This window comes from Micropterus dolomieu, linkage group LG12 (assembly GCF_021292245.1).
Source record: "Micropterus dolomieu isolate WLL.071019.BEF.003 ecotype Adirondacks linkage group LG12, ASM2129224v1, whole genome shotgun sequence".
Lineage (NCBI taxonomy): Eukaryota > Metazoa > Chordata > Actinopteri > Centrarchiformes > Centrarchidae > Micropterus > Micropterus dolomieu.
In genome coordinates this window covers 9,849,508-9,867,265 of record NC_060161.1, presented here as the reverse complement: position 1 = coordinate 9,867,265, position 17,758 = coordinate 9,849,508, and the positions used below count along the sequence as shown (strand labels likewise).

Genomic DNA, 17,758 nt, shown 5'->3' with positions numbered 1-17,758 from the left:
TGGCCCAGAGAATGGCCTGGAATAACTGTGCGTGGCCATGAATACATTCATATTCATCAGTTGCAAGCAGGAGAATTAATATGCACAAGTATTGATAAGAGGAGAACAGCGTCTTTGCATGTTCCACAGACTGCTGACTTAGCGATGAATACGTCACATGACATTACCCTTTGGCCCTTTGACCTCTGACCTCTGTTTTCTTCCCTTCCTACCTCTCTGTCTGTCCCTCTTTCAGGTCGTGCTGGTAGGTTCATCCATAAATGAAAGGGATAAGATGCTGTTTATCAGCACGGACGAAGGTTCCTCCTTCCAGCGACAGTCCATCTCCTTCACCCCGGACACGCTCATTTTCCACCCCAAGGAAGAAGACAAGCTCGTGGCCTACTGCAAGGAGGGCAGGGTGGGTATCACAGAGCTGGGGAAACATGAAAATGAATGATTCTGTAGCTCAAAGAGTGAACAAAAAGACATTTCTGCTGTCTGCGCAGCAATGCATTAAATTTCAATTTCCACATGAACCAGCAGAACACGAACCTCAGAGAAAACGTGATGCGTGATTCACCATTCAACAAAAGAGCTGTGGGGCAAATCTTCTTATGCAAGGGAAATAAACAGCACAGTGGCCAGATCCACACACACACACACACACACACACACACACTTTGATATTACTTTCATATTGAAAACATGTCGGAGTCTCTCTTGGCTGTCTGTCGGAAGCTCTTTGAAATCTTTTGGCTGAAAAGAGAAAAATGTCTGCACTTTGATTCAACAAATACACACTGTACGTCCATTTGTATGCACTTTTTTCTACCTTGATTCCACCAATATCATTTTGGTTAATAATTCAGATACCCTTAAAGGATGAAATTTGAAGCTAATTTTCATAGTTTTGGAAAAAAGAAACACGAGCAGTCAGACATTCAGACAAACTGTTCGCTTGTTAACAAGTTAAAACCTGGCTGATGTCAAGCTTGAAATTATACCTAGTGGTGGAAGCTGCAGTGCTTTGAAGCTGTTTCACATCATGAAACACCTATTATAAAGTAAAATCATAAAGAAATACATTCGCTGTGTCAAGTGCATTGTCAAAGCTGACTAAGGATACTACTCAGTGCATCAGAGCACTTAGTGGTTTTTCTAACAGACGAGTGGAGGCAGTTGGTAATTATTTTCATTTCAAGATTCTAAGTGAATGCCTCGCTGTGGTCTTTTGAAATCCCATCGAAGAAAGTGGTCAGTGTTAATGTAGGTGTTAAAGTAGGCTAATTAACACTAACAATTAGACTGTCAGGGATGATTCTCGGGTGCTGCTTAATGTATTGATAATAGTTGTGCTAAATGGCTCTCCATGTCATGCACTCTGTTTTCCACCCAGCCCTCTCTACTACTCATTTACTGCTAACGTGTCAGTACGGACTGAGATGCTGCAGTTGGATGGATTACTTATGTCTCTCAATAAAAAGTTTCATATCTTTCGATAACGATAATTATCACGATAAGTATCAAATCGTTATTTCTTTCGAGTTTAAAGGCTGATTTTGGCTCCTGAGTGAAAGTTGAAGAAACCTGATGGTTAATTGTGGTTTAAACTCTTCTTTATGGTCAACACTTGAGGCCAAACAGTGGATCACTACACAAATCTGAGGTAGAACAATTCAAAACCATTTTGATAAAATCTTTGTTAACAAATATGCATGAGTAAAAAACCTCATTTTTTTTTTCACAAAATAAACAACTTAATAAAAAATATTAAGTCCTAATTTGTGTATGATTCAAGTGCATAAAATCAAACATTTGTTGACTATTCATTGAACATTTGTTATATTGTTATTGAAAAAAATTATATTGCAACAATTATTGTTTTATTGTCCAGCCCTGCAGGAGGGATTAAGATGGTTGGGTTGGGAGACAGTCGTGCCTGCAGCACTGCAGAAGACATTAAATCACAGCAAATATGACGATCTGCCAGCCTTTACACTGCATTTGATTTTTGTACTGCAGTGTTTTTCAACCTGGAGGTGAAGTCCCTGCAAAGGGGTCCAATGCTAAGTCTTAGGGCTGTTATATTAAAATAGTTTTTCTGCTCTTCTTGTGAAATCCTTGATTCTTTCACCTTCGCAGGCCTCAAACCTGAGAATCTGAGAAAAATCACACTTTGGTTGAACTGCTTACAGCTCATGTCAAGACATGCTAAACTATGGATGACAGCCCACAAGTTGACATTGATGCATTTTAAGGGAACACAAGCCAAAAATATTGGCAATCAAATGCTTTAAGGAACACAGGTTTCACAAATTTCTTCCACTGGCAAGTGATGGACTAATCACTTCCAATAGTATTTCTTTTTCAGAAAGCCAAATATAGCAGGGAGGCAGGGTCAGCAACACAGATTATAGGAAATGTCATCTTTATTTAAGAGATGCGAACGTCAACAAGACCAGCGTTGTGAAGCAGAAGCAACTAATTATCTCCAGCACAGTCTGGTTTATTTAATCACAAAAAGGTGTCACAGTAGAGGTGGCAGTGATATACTGCTGTTTGAACATGATATGCTGTCTTGTTTAACCAAGATAGTGTTTTCAATTGGAAGAACATACTGCAAACAGAGGCTCATACACACATTAAACAAGTGAAGAATGGATGTTTTTGTCATTATAATGAGAAAAGTATTTTATTACAACAATCATATGTTCGTCTTGTTAAACAACATGCATAGATTGTCATTTACAGGAAAGATCTGGTTTATTCTGTTCCAGAGAGAATTTATATACATCACCTCGGCTTGATTAGTGATTAACTGAAAAAATTATTCTTAATGGGATAAGGAATAATAATTATTTAAACCCTTTTATCTATATATTAAATCTTTTCAAAGCTGAACTCCCACTATTCATTTATTTCATATAACAAGAAAACATCATCTTAAATATGGTGAAAAGTTTTACTTTAGTTCATTTTATTCACTTGTTTTTATTTATTTATGTAATTGTTTCTTCTTATTTTCTATTATTTCTATTTTGTAGCTTTTCATTATAATGCATTCACTTATGTAGTTACGTATGTATTTCTAAGAGGTTTGTTATTTTACATTACTTTTTTCTAGCTTATTCTGTTGGTATTTTAGAGATAATTACACAACATAACTTGAAAAAGAACAGAAAACCAACAAAATGATGAATGAAGTGTCTATGACAAAAGAAACTAAGAGTTAAAAACTCAGATAATCACTCACAATCACAAAATCCCACCGGAGACCTTTGTTGCCTAACATAGACATCAAATAGAGATGAAACGCCACGAAAATCATAAAAAAACATTTGGATCCAGTATTTCATATCAAATCAAATAACCAATTAATCAGCATTTTACAACTTACACCAGCATGTGTGCACTCTCAAACATTCACACAAATACATGCACCTCCTAATTGAAAAGTGTACTGTACAGTAGAAATTGCAATGGAGACATAGAGGTGGCTCCAATAGTTCACATGTTTGAGCCAGCTCAACTTTAATAATTTACAAGTAATTAAACAAGGAATTCAATTAGGTTTTAATCTGTTCCATATGGGCAGGCTGCAGATGGAAACGAGGAATCAATTCAAACAGAACAAAAACATCATTTTGCTAAAGACCTCGTAGCGGCACGTGCAAATTAAGAAGGTTCGTGAGGGCAGAGACAGATTTCTCTCAAGGTCAGCCGTAGCTTTCCTTTTTCACAGCTAGCCATGTGAATGAGTTTGATCACTGATGACTCATCTGAATCTGATGACCCTGAGCGAGAGAGGCTTTTTATGAGCAGTAAGTTGACAGGAAGTGCTGCCTTCGCAACCAAACCTCTGTCAATAATGAGCATTGAGAAAGCGCTTCAGAGTTTCATAAAACTGTGTATTTGTGTTTTTGTGTGGTGGAGGAAGTTTGTGTGCTGAAATCCTTTTTCTCGACTCCAATGTGTTTTTCAGACATCAAGGATAACTTGTGGGTAGGAATCAATAGGCTTTCATTATGAGTGCGATCAATGCCGCACAAGCTCAGGCAACACACACACTACTGCAAACACACTGCTCATAAAATATTTGGCACACACCAACTGCTATGAGTAATTATTAATTGAGCTCAGTCTTAACTTGGTGAACCATGAAATTCAGTAGTTTGATTGGGTGAACTTTTTCTTCCAAATAGACTCTTGATTTATCCTCCTTTGTAAAGGATACAGCTGGTAATAGGGCTAGTGTTAGGTATTATAGTCTGCTGCTACACACTCCGAGTGTGTGTTTTCCTGTCTAATTGTCGTTGTCTCTCTGTTTTCTGTGTCCAGCTCTTTGCTTCCACAGACCTGGGCCGCAAGTGGACTTTGCTTCAGGAGCGGGTGACCAAGGACAGAGTCTTCTGGTCAGTTCAACTTGGTTTTCTCATTATTGGATGAATAAGGACTTCATGATGTTAACAGTCTCAGTTGGTAACTTTTTAATTGACACATGTACAAAGCAGCAACAAAGTAGGCATTCATTTCATCAGCAGGCATTCCAGCAGGCAGAGGATTCTTTACTTCTTGTTACAATGATGATACATAAGTAGCCCTTGTTCACACAGACATATACAAGACCTTGCTGCACAGACAGACATCATGGTTTTGTAAGACTAAGAAATGAAATGAGATGAACAGTACTAATAAGGCTACAATTAAGTGAAATGTTTCTATGGCATGGTACAACTCTCTCATATTCAGTGGGTCTGTAATGCCAAAGGTCTTTTCTAAAGTACCAACATGTTCTCGCTTCCATCTCATCACATATAGACGCTGGGGCAAGACCCCCTGGGTCAGTTTTTAATGGGGTGCCCCTTTTTTTGGCCCTTTATTTCTGGACAAGCAGGGCTCAGAGGTCAAGTTAACAACAATAAAAATGCAACGCCCGGTTTGTAAAATGCTTGCAGTTTGGTTAGGCTCCAAACTACTTGGTTCATCCATCCATCCATCTCCAACTGCTTGTCTGGAATCGGGTTGTGGGGGCAGCAGATCCAGCAGGGGACCCCAAATCTTACCGATTGAACCACATTGACCAGCTCTGACTGGGGGATCCCGAGGCGTTTCCAGGCCAGTGTGGAAATATAATCTCTCCACTTAGTCCTGGGTCTTCCCCGAGGCCTCCTCCCAGCTGAATGTGCCTGGAATACCTCCCTTGTGAGGTTCCAAAGGGGGCATCCTTACCAGATGCCCGAACCACCTCAACTTGCTCCTTTTGATGCGAAGGAGCAGCGGCTCTACTCCGAGTTCCTCACGGATGACTTGGTTCCTCACCTTTTCTCTAATGGCGAAGCCAACTACCCTCCTGAGAAAAAACATTTTGGCTGCTTGTACCTGCAATCTACTTCTTTTGGTCATGACCATATGTGAGGATAGGAACGAAAATTGACTGGTAGATCGAGAGCTTTGCCTTCTGGGTCAGCTCCCTTTTTGTCACAAAGGTGCGGCAGAGCAAATTCTTAGCACTATTCACCTGCTCCACCTCAGCTCCGGGTAGACAGGAGTTTCTCACCTCCTTTTGTTCTAAAATCAACAGTCTGCTCCTTGGTTTTGCTGACGTTAAGCACTAGGTTATTCAGCAGTCCTCTCCATGCTGGCGGTTCCAGTCATGGGTGTACAGCGTGAACAGGAGGGGGCTGAGCACACAGCCTTGGGAGTCTCCGGTGTTGAGCACTTGAGTGAAGGAGGTGTGACCGCCAATCCAAGCTGTCTGGGGTCTGTTTGTGAGGAAGTACAATATCCGATTGCAAAGTGTGGTGCTCAAGCCCAGAGTGCTAGGTTTGCCAATCAGTTTCATGGGGAGATTGTGCTGAATGCTGAGCTGAAATCCACACACAGCACTCCGTTTTTTCAAGGTATGTGAAAACTGAATGGAGGTCAGTGGAGCTGGCATCCTTTCCCATGCCTGTGCATTAATCAAGAATCTGGGATTAGGACATGTTTAACTTGGCTTGACTAGGCTAACCAAGACTGGAAACTGGGGACACAGCCATCCTGTCCAATGTGAAAAAAAATCACTAACAACACATTATATACTGCAAGCTTGTGCTAACTATTTCTTGGTGAAAGACGGTCGGACGCTGTGTCTACTGCTTAACAGTGGTCTGGCTTTGATACCACCGTGCCTGTACAGAGAGCAAAACCGGTGCTCACTGATCTAATCTGGTATCTGCTACTGCAGCACTGGGCAGGTGGATAAGCTATTTCTCAAGAAATATTTCCAGCAAACATTCACGGTTCCCGTAGTGAATCCTACTGACTTTGGCGATCACCTGACTTCTCCTCTAGCACCACGGTGAGATCTGCATTTGAGGTCTTGTTTAAAATATGTGTCTTGCTGCTTTCTGATAGAGCAGGGATTTAATGAACTGAAGCGGGAACTTTTCATACAGTCCAAACTGTGGACAGCAGAGACCGTAAGCGTAGCCTATTATTTATAGATCAACGCAGGCTGATTTGCAGATATTTCTGCTTTAACCACATTAAACATTAATATTTGATGCTGATTTGCATCTACTGTGCAAAGTCTAACTTAATCAAAATACCAACAACTTTCTTTGCGCTGCCCTATTTGAATGAACCTCCCACCTGTTTGCAACTCTCCTACCACCCGTGCATTCAGCAGCACCAAAACAGCAAGCCATCAGAGCGCTGCATCAGTTGGTCGTTGCACTGCCATAAAAAAAGGGCACTTAGTTGTGTTTTAGACTTCTAGTTAAAAAAACAAGACACATTGTGTGGATAAGACAACTTTATTTTGTTGATAGGTGTATTTTGGAAGAAAGCTAGACTAGCCAATACCCCCTGCTTTCAGTCTTTATGCTAAACTAGGCTAACCAAATTCTTGCTTCAGGTTTAATGCACAGAAACGAGAGTGGTATCAAAGTTTTCACCTCACTTTCAGAAAGAAAGCAAAAAATGTTTTTAGGTATATATCACCTTGATTATCATCAAAGAGTGAGTCAAAACAATCATTTATATTAAGTAGAATATGTACAGAGATCATTTCCTCTGCAACAGATACATATATTCATACCATTTACTGGTTTATACTCTAGATTGTGAATGTCGGTAGATGGTAAATATGGTAATACAACCATGATGTGGGAGCTTGTTTTATTTTATGTCTTCATTTAGGCTGCTTGATTTATTGGATTCAAATCCAGGAACTATATTTTGATCAAGCTTTTCCAAACATAAATTTGATCTCCTGCAGTTGTAGGTTTATTTTTGACTATATCCTGATCCTATTATGCTGTCATTTACACAATATTGCTCAAACAATAAGATGATATCTATCCCAGATATTAATAAATCTGTTTTATGTTCACCATAATACAGAAACCTGCTGCTCCAGTTTTCCTTAAATTAGAAATTTGAATTGGATTTTATCAAAAGTGCTGGGGTTTATGCAGCAGAACCTTTTTATAGATGAATCTCTTGATAGTTTTGTGGTTCCAGTGGCAGAAAAAGAACTCACGGCAGACAGAGTTAAAATGGCTTTTCCGTGCAAAAGTAATATTTCACAGCTTCAGAGCTATCTCTACCAATACTTCGCCTCCTCATCATCGCCTTCATCTGATCTCGTGTTGTGTATGCCTCCCTCTTTATCTCTTTTCCTCCATCCACTGAGTGCTCCTCAACATTGTTGCCTCTTTCCCCGTCTCAGTGTTGTTTCTTCTTACTCTTCAGTCCGATCTGTGTTTTTGTTATGTGATGCATTCAAATGTGCTACATTAAAATACAACTGACTACACTGTTTCTCATTTTCTGAAGGTCAGAAAGGCATTGCAAGCTCCTGTTAGTTTTTTTTCTTCTCGTCGACGATAGCAAATGAGCTGGTTGTTGTGCCCGGACACCTCTGATTTATACCAGCAACTCTAACGCACAAATCATCCACACTGTGCTATAAAAAATGAGAAGGTAGAGGAAAGAAAGAGGGAGGACTGGAGAGGGAAAGATTCAGCACTAAGCGCTTCCTACTTCTCGCTAAAGTTACATACTCAAGATCAGACTTGGGATCTGAATGTGCAACCTATACCTTGAGCCCTGATGACTAAAGTCTGACTTGAAATCAATCACTGCACCTTGCTATTGTTTCTTAAGAAATAATAATAATTTTATTTTTAGAGTGCTTCATTGTGCTCAAAGATACTGATACTCAACCTGTTCTCATCCCAGGGCGTCACATATAGATGCTTCGTCAAGAACCATTGGCGTGGTTTTTGTATGTGTAGGATCAAGTTAGCAAGAATAAATATGCAAAATCCTGTTACACTTTCAAAATAAAACTACTTTTTAACGTTATGAAACGGCCGATGGTTAATGTTGGAAAACACAGTTGAAAAGATCATGGGTTGGGTTAAAATAACTACGTTACTTGTGTGACATAAATTACGTAAGTTAAGTAAAATCACTAAATGTTGAGTTTTTGTTTCACAAGAGAAACAAACCTGGGTGAAAGTCCAGTTTTTTTCCCACCCGCCCACCCCTCCTCCTTACTCAGACTTTTATCTTATTTATAGCAGTACCTTTAGCATTGAACAATGGTACTAAAGGGTTTCCCACAGTGCGCTGAACTATGATGCAAAAGGCTTGATTGTCCGTTGGAACCAGACGCTGAAAGACCTGACAAACATAGCTATTTGACACTCTGGGTATGAGATAAGATACCTCCCATAAGTTAAACACACAACGTTTTGGTTTAGTCTCATCACTTCCAGCCATACTTACCGTACACTACCTGCTCAGCAGCAGACAGCAGACAGACACAGTTAGAGACTAACTGGAGAACACGGTGGAGCATTTAGCATTTAGCACGGTGAATATTGGTCTTACATTTATCAGGTGACCAGAAACAGGACTCCTAATAAATGCTAATGTTCCTCTGTGTCTGCTGGATGTGTACATATGCAACTGTTGGCTAACATGTTAGACACAACTTCCCATCTCAAGCTTGGAAAGAAAGCAAGTAAGCATATTCCTTTAAGGTTCACCGACACTTTGATTTCACACCTGGAGTTCATTGTATTAAGTTGTAATAAAGTACAGATGTTTTATATGGTCTGGCTAAAGATGTATCTAGAATTATTATTTTAAAGTGTACATGTAATCCTTGTCATTCTGAAATTGAACCACATATTTTATTTGCCTCAGCTAAAATTGCCTGTAGGCTACACTCTCTTGCACATTGGGCCTACACATACTGTAAGGTTGCAACCTTCTTCTCCTGTAAAAAGAGTATATACTGTATGTGGGCAGGCCTGTGCATACAGGTGCTGTTATTCGGAGTTCACAAAGTTAGCTAGTTGCTGGGTCTGGCCTTAGCCTTGCCTTTGGCCTAACAGTCATAAAAGCAAGAGGAGAACTGGAGTCTGGCAGCCAGCTCCCATAAATCACATGAAAAACATCTCATTAAAACCAATCTGCTGTTGGGGTGGTCTGGCCAAATGTGTTCCTCTGGACCTTGTTTTTGTGATCCTGGGCTGTAAAGTTTGCGTTTGTCATCCGGAATGAAAAGAAACTGCAGTTTTTGAAATTGAACTGGCATCTCACAGGATGACAACTGACAACAAAAGCAAACATTTGAGAATAGGCTATAAAAATGAAATGCTGTGAAAAGCATGTGGATAAAAGCGTAATGGAATGGCAGTGAAACCATAGCTGGGATGAAGTCCAGGGAGGCTGTCTTCACAGCATGTTGCACTTCGTCCTCCATTTCTTCTAAATAAATCTCTTTTCTTTGGGTCAACACCCTCCATCTCTTTATCAGTCCTGTCAATCGTTTATTTCATTTGCCCTGCTTCCCCTTTCAGCCCTCTCAGTCTGTCTGCTTCCATTTCCCTGACCAAAGGAGAAGGAAATCCCTCACTTAGACGGTGATGAAGGTCTAACTGGACCAAAACGTTAGTGGAATGAATAAAGTTTATTTGCCAGTGCAGAGTGCGCTTTCACCTTCAATCTTAGGAATTTGCATTTCAAGCATGCAGCTGACACTTTCATCTTATAACCTGCAGTGAGTGAGGAGGCAAAGGTTCACAGTCTTGGTCAAGGAGCCTTTACAGAACATGTTGAAGGGTTCTTCTCCGGTCTTTCTCTTCCTCTTTCCTCCATCAACCTGATCCCCAGTTTTTCACTGGACTCTTGTGGTTGTACAAACAATTGCATTACCCAAAGATGGCCCTGTTCTTCTTAACGTGGAGTTATCAGGCTAAAACAATCCTGTTTATTCTCATCCAGCTAATTTGGGTCTTTGGAAGCAGTTTGGCTGATTCATTGAACCTGGAGGAAGGACATCTTGAATAAGATGATTTTGAAAGAAAGGCAGCCAATCACATAACACTGATTATAGTTTCAACGCTACTCATTTAGCGTTGAAACTATAATCAGTGTTATGTGATTGGCTGAGTGCTGATCATGTGATTACAGTAACATGCAGGTAGGTGTGCTGGGTACGTACCAGCATGCACTGGGGCAATAGATTCATGGACGTAAGTCAATTTTTCTGTGTTCCTGCGTTTTGTTCCACATTGTGCTCTGCAATCTTTCCACTGGTTCCACATTTTGATCACCGTTAAACATTACCAGGGAATGTTGTCAGACTATAAGCCTACAGGTGTATGAGCCTGCTAGGAAAATTAAACCTAAAGATCTTAACATAAAGCTAATTGTACTTTGTCAGTTCATTAAGTCCATTAAAAAGCGTGTGACAGTGATCCCACAGTTATCAGCCCCCAAATCATTCCTGTACAAGATGCTGCCTCTTCATCCTGTCTCTAGGTCATTATTCATAACATGCAGTCTAATAATACCTGTAATGCTTATAATCAGTTATTTCTTCAGCTCTTTGGCACACCAGAAAACATAAATCTACACATCAAAAGCATTAAAGTTATTAACATTATTACTGTTATTATTACATTCATCAAACTGATCCTTGCTCCCTCAAAATTCTTTATATAGACTTGTGATGCTACAGCACACTGCGCATTGTTTCAGCAGCACTGGCTAGCATTGGCACATACAGTACTTCAGAATCAGAATCAGCTTTATGTGCCAGGTATGTGTACACATACCTGGCACATAAAGCGGATTGTACATTTGGTATCTGGTATTTGTTCATTACTAATACAATAATAAAATCACACAGGCTACTATATGTCCACACTATAAACAAAAACAATATAGGCAGATTGAGACAATAGTGCAATAAGTGCAAAGGATGCAGGAGTAAATGTATTATTATTATTATTATTATTATGATGTACATGTCGGAGGTGGATGTGATATACAGCTACACATACAGATACATGCATACATGTACACATGGACACAGTGCGATGGAGCATAGTGCAAAGAATAAATAAGTATTATGTGCAGGTGTTATGTACTTTAGGTTGGTGGATTTGGTATACAGTATATACAATATGACAATATGAACAGTATGAACAGCTCTGAAATAGAGAATGATGAACAAATAATAATAATTATTATTTTTCCAGTGGAAATTATTGCACAGGAATTGTTCCTGACACTGTGAGTCAAAAATCAGCATTTCATCAGAGTGATGGCTTGTGGGTAGAAACTGTTCCTGTGTCTGTTGGTTTTGGCGAACAGTGTTCTGTAGCGCCTACCAGAAGGGAGGAGCTGGAACAGGTTGTGTCCGGGGTGAGATGGATCTGCAGTGATGTTTCCTGCCCGTTTCCTGACTCTGGAAATGTATAAGTCCTGAATGGAGGGCAGGTTGGCACCGATGATTTTTTTCTGCAGTCCTGACTGTCCATTTTAGTCTGCTCCTGTCCTTTTTGGTGGCATTGGTATTTGAGAGTACAACAAATAGATTTGTTTAATTTGTAATTTATTAAAATGTTGTTCTCCTTGAGAACTGTCAATACATTTATGCGATCATCTGGATTTGCCTTCATCATTATCAGTTGCTCTTAAATTGAGAGCTGTAAAATGTAAAGTAGAGCCACTAAATTTCTGCGTCACCTGTGAAACCCCTAAGGTAACTTGACTTTGATTGTTGGTTTAATGGAGAATTGACTGAAGTCATAATGAATTCCTTGATTTGAATAGACTGCTATACACACTTGAAGAAGGCTCATCATCCACGGGCAGCAGAGCCGTGATCCATCTTCTCTCTCCCGTTCCTCCCTTGCTCCCTCGTCCTTGCTAATTGCTCGTAAAGTCTCTTTATAGGTAAAGTAACGAGGTTTTAAATCTCCACTCTATCTTTACTGAGCTGGGGAAATTTCACAGACTGCGCCACACAGTCCTAATCAGATGAACTGCTTAGTTTACTGCTCACTGAAGGGCACACAGAGCAAGTGCACTGTAGTGTATGTCAGTGTGCAAGGGGGATAACATTTTGGAGGTTTTAAGCATGTTAGGGAGGCTGAGTACACCTGAGTGCACGTTCCAGGATGAGCTGAGCTGTGCATATCTACCGAGATATCTGTGTAATCAAACGGGACCAAATAATTTGTGTATACTCATAGTTGTAAGAGTTGGATGAATCTATGCAGTTCTACCGTCTGTCAGGATATTCAAACAGAAAAGAAAAAACAAAGTGAAATTACCCCAGTCCACTGGAACTGCATTTCCTTTAATGAGCTAAAATTTTAAAACTAAGACAAGAATTGATATTGCACGATTCTGCAAAGCAACCGGTTAAGTTTAATGGTAGCTTCTTATGTTTTTTAAATTCTTTGTACAACACCTGCCTGTGGCTAAATTAACCATAAGAAAGAACGCGGTTAAAGGCAGGCTGGGAAAGATTAGGATCACTGTTAAATGCTGGTCAGTGACCTACACACTCTAATTGATTCGGATCAATTCTAGTCAAGTCTAAAGTTGGTGTTATGTGGTTTTAAGTGACATTTCTTATGAAATGTTCAGAAATGCAATTAATTCATGTAATTATCTTCTGTGTTCCAGGTCAGTATCTGGTGTGGATGTGGACCCTGATCTGGTGCACATGGAAATGCAAGATACGAGTGGAGGTATAGTGATGTATCATCTGCTCATTTTATTTATTTATTTATTTTTAATTTATTTATTCATGACACTGTTAGGGTCTGGCCACACCAGCACAGTGAAATTTCAGAAAGTTATGTATTAATTTTTAATTGAATTGCCATGATTGGTAGATTTGCTCACAGAGGCACGTGGAACTTTCTCAGAGAGTTCAACTTCAGGTAGATGGGTAGTTTATATATCAAGAGGATCTTAAGGTAGATTCAGCATGAATAACTGCCAACAAAATAGCTCTTAATGTCAACGAAAAATTGATTGATTGATTTGATCCCACAAATAGTAGCTTCTACGTTCCTGCCCCTGCTTCTCTGTTTGAATAGCGGAATATAACATAACAGAGAAGGAAGGTTTCCTTCTATGTCATACAAATCGCCCTGTGTTCATGGTCTAACCTGTAATATTTCTTTCCCATTGACTTGAATTTCATTGATTCTCAAAAATCCAGAAAAGCGTGCTCTACAGTACGATTCATTTCCACATATTTGCTCCTAAAAATAGATATGTGCGAACAGGAATTTCTTTTTACAAACAAAGTGTGGAAATAAAGACACAACCTACCATAATCTTCCACCCCAACCCTGCTGGCGCTGGTTGGATGGGCCTGTCTCTCTGTGGGCCGCTTGAGCAGCCCGTTATACAAAAACAAGAGCCGGACAGATGCGTTGTTAGCCCACTTTGATTCTGCACCAGCAACATCCTCCTCCTCACGATCCTCAGTACCAGTTCAGTTGTTAGTCCAGGTTCTGCAGCTAAAGCTGAAGACATCAGGAATAAGATAAGCCAGGTTTTGGTTTGGCTGGCCATTTAGCTATAACATGCCTTTTGTTGAAACATGCTCAACTTTTCATGAAGCCGATGCGTTTGTCAATGTCACTTTTTGTGAACTGACCAATCACAGCCTGGATGGATACAACCATTATAAAAAAGGCTGACATGCTACAGCAAACTTTCAAATGTTGAACTCATTGTTCTTCGTTAGTGGGTATGATTGCTGACAAGTTAGAACTTGCAACCTACAAAAATGAACCTGCTGTATTGTTCAACTGTAATTAATATTATACTAGTTGTAAGCTATATATACTATTATGTGAAATTATAAGAAATATACAAACATCATGCATTTTATATATTGATATTATTCTAAAAGTAGTATTAAATGAAACTTATCCATTTCATTTGATGTAACCTAATCTCATCCTAATACACTCATTTATACTAGTTACTCCTCCAGGTTGTGGATGGTGTCTCTGCAGTGGACAGATGTAGATTTCGCCAGAACCAGGATACCGTTGTGCCAATATGTGCCCCTTCTAGCCGCCTCCTCCTGAGAGCAACATCTGTTTCACTGAAGCTATTGTTAAACACTGGTTGGTGTATACCGTGTATCTGTCCCCAGTTCAAAATCTACATGTCCCACACTCCACAAGCAGCAATGCACCAATCATAGCAGTGATGAGTGATCTGTGTGTTAAATCATTAGATCAGTGTTTCAGTGGGTCAGAGTTTCAAAACAAAACTATCTCAATATTTTAAATAAACTTATATTTTTAAGTGTCCAAATACCAGGGTCTTTATCTCCATAGTCCTCCACTGGTTTTGGCCAGGTATGTCAGACATTCGGACGTACGTATCATTTCTGGAGACACGAGTTACTTCTCTACAAGACTTGCTGAGGTGGAGGATTCTAATGTGCTCTCTCCCCATCATGGCAGTACTAGTCTTAGCATAGCCGGCGGTGTAAATGAAGGTAATGGAAAAGATGAATGGTTGACCTTGCTGTGGGTGGGGAGTGTTTCTGTGTGGGGAGGGGGTCAATGGAGAATTAATGGATAAATTAAAGAGGGTTGTCAGGGGCCCCCGGGGCAACAACATCAAATCTGGATTATCATATCAGCTGAGTGACAGACAGGTTAGTGCTTAACTCCCTACTAGGGGCCAAAAGGGTAATAGAAGTAGTGTGTACTTGAGATTGTGTGGGTTTGTAAATGTGTGGTGTGTTTTGGACTTCCCCTCTGTGGTTCTCCCAACATATAATCCCCACTCTAAATAAACCTGGGCAGGCAAAGTCAGAGAGTATTGACAGATAGTGAAGGGCAAAATGAAGGATACGTTTTCTATATTTCCAGCGCCACACTCTATTTTTCCATAAACCTCACCTCTAGAAAAGTACATACACCTCTTAAATCCCCTGAGGAGACACGCAGTGTTTTAACCCACACAAGGAAAGATGCTGCCTGCAATGTGAAAGCTGTCAGCTTGAACAAGGCTGCCTGTGTTTGTAGAGGGTGAACGGGAGAGGCTGTCTGTCTGGGCTAGCTGCCCAGGCACAAGAGCTCTTTCCAGGGCTAGGTAGTACCACATGGTCCCCCCATCCTCCTTCTCACTCTCCACCCTTTTCTCCTTCCTGCTTCCATGCCCAGATAGATAGATAGTCGGAGGGGGGCTGGAGCGATCAGGCATACCAAACCAATCTGTTCGGCCTGTGCCCCCCTGTCAGACATGGCACCGCCAAGGTTAAATGGTGGCATGCTACAAAGAAGCACACACAGTCGCAGGATTCTCTGCAGAGGCGAAGAAATGGGTGGGGTGTGTGCTGGTTGACGAGAGGGACAGAACTCCAGAGAAATGAGGGTGGTCGATTGATAGATGAGCCATGGGAACAGGGAGGCTGGCAGGGAGTGGGTTTGTGTGTGTCATTAAGGGAGATTGATGTGCAGGAAAGCGTGAGTGTGCCGTGTTCATGCACTGATTCACACAAGCATGCACACATTCATACAACACACTGGTAGGCGTGTAGGGACATGCATGTGGAAACAAACAAACACACACACACACACACACAGCACACATATCCACTGTATAGACATTATGGGCGCCATTCAGTCAGTATAATGTAATAAATGATTCACAAATGTCTTCCCCTTTGTTTATTTATAAATCACTATTTAGTTCTTTGGGTTTCCTTTGTCATACCAGCTCAGTTGCACAGGTGGAGGAAAAATGTGTGCATGCTTAGTATGCGAGTGAGTTCGCAGGTGTGTGAGAACAGCAAGAAGCATGAAGAAGTGTATGTGCCACAAGCTGGAATTGAACACTTAGCCCAATCTAATGTTTTTTTAATGAGCTGCTCTGATTAACTGTCCAGGCTTTTCACTAAATTAACCAGTCCATTTGTTAGACCAGACACCTCTTGAGCAAAGACACAGCAGAGTACAGAACCAACGAAGACAGACTAATGTGAAGCAGAGTTGTCATAAGTTTATTTAGTCTGTGTGTGCTCTCTGGTACTTGATATGGTAGGCCTTCTGGTATAAATAGTGTAGTCATACGGATATATGACAATGCCAGTGGTGGAACGTAGGGCCTCCCAGGAGTGATATAGGTTACTAATTAGCAGGTAATTTCCCCCAAAGAACTTTACGTAACAAGATTTTACCATATTTAGAGGCTTTTTGCACAGCACGTTAAGTAGCGTTACGATAATTTTTGTTAGGTAACAGCCACAGGCCATTCCCAAAAGCTAGCTAGATGTTGTTTGTTGTGGTGTGTTAGGTGCGAAAGAAGTAGTCATCTAAAATTGCTACAACATACAAAAATAAGCTGAAAGTTAAGCAAAATACTCAACATGGTAGCCTGTTATCTAACAATAATTGTCCAGCTGGTCCAGTATGCTAGCATTGGGAATATTTTTGTCATTGTTGCTTCAAAACAACAAAAATTTGAGGAACTTTGGCAGACTAGGGCTGGACAGTCTCCCCATCCACCCTGAAGCACTGTGCTGATCAGCTGTCTCTGGGGGTTCAGAGACATTTTTAACACCTCACTGGAGACATGCCATGTGCCAGCCTGCTTCTCCACCATCATCCCTGTCCCCAAGAAACCAAGGACCACAGGACTAAACGACTACAGACCCTTCACCCTGACCTCTGTGGTTATGAAGTCCTTTGAACGTCTTGTGTTGTCCCACCTAAAATCAATCACAGACCCACTCCTGGACCCCCTGCAGTTCGCCTACAGAGCCAACAGGTCTGTAGATGATGCAGTAAACATGGCCCTTCACTACATCCTTCAGCACCTGGACTCCCCAGGAACCTACAACAGGAATATGTTTGTGGATTTCAGCTCTGCTTTTAACACCATCATCCCGGCCCTGCTGCAGGACAAGCTCTCCCAGCTGAACGTGCCTGACTCCACCTGCAGGTGGATCACAGACTTCCTGACAGACAGGACTACGTGTAGCACCTCATCACCACAGCAAATTCCTCGTATGTATAAAACACTACTTGGCAATAAAGCTCCTTTTGATTTTCCAAAACCACTTTTTCAGACTGAAAACTGAATAATAATTGAATCAGTCTGTACAGGACAGAGCTGCAGGCTACGTCAGTTTGTACTTGATTTTCTCAACATTAGACAAGTAGGCAGAAATAAAATACAGCTTCCAGTTACTTTCCATAAATTGAGATAATGTTAAGTTACATAGCAGCTACTGTATGTAGCTGCTGTAGAAACTTTCCTGCTCAGCTGCGCAGTCTGAAGGGGAGGGGAGATGTTAGCTAACTTAGCGCTAACCGGCTTCACTTTTCCAGCAAGTGGGAAACAACAGACTTTTCTTGGTCTTGAGAAGATAATACTGTAACAGACACCGTACATTTACTGCTTGAATATTTTCCTCCGCTCGCGTTCACCGTCA

General features: G+C 40.7%; 1 protein-coding gene across 1 annotated transcript in view; it reads left to right on the top strand.

The window, feature by feature from the left end:
• Window positions 1-17,758, top strand: part of LOC123980778 (VPS10 domain-containing receptor SorCS2-like) — a 232,554-nt gene that overhangs the window by 129,779 nt on the left and 85,017 nt on the right. Inside the window, exons 3-5 of the mRNA XM_046065324.1 lie at window positions 236-400; window positions 4,321-4,394; window positions 12,967-13,031. Coding sequence (XP_045921280.1) covers window positions 236-400; window positions 4,321-4,394; window positions 12,967-13,031 — 304 coding nt within the window. The remainder of the gene's footprint in view (window positions 1-235; window positions 401-4,320; window positions 4,395-12,966; window positions 13,032-17,758) is intronic.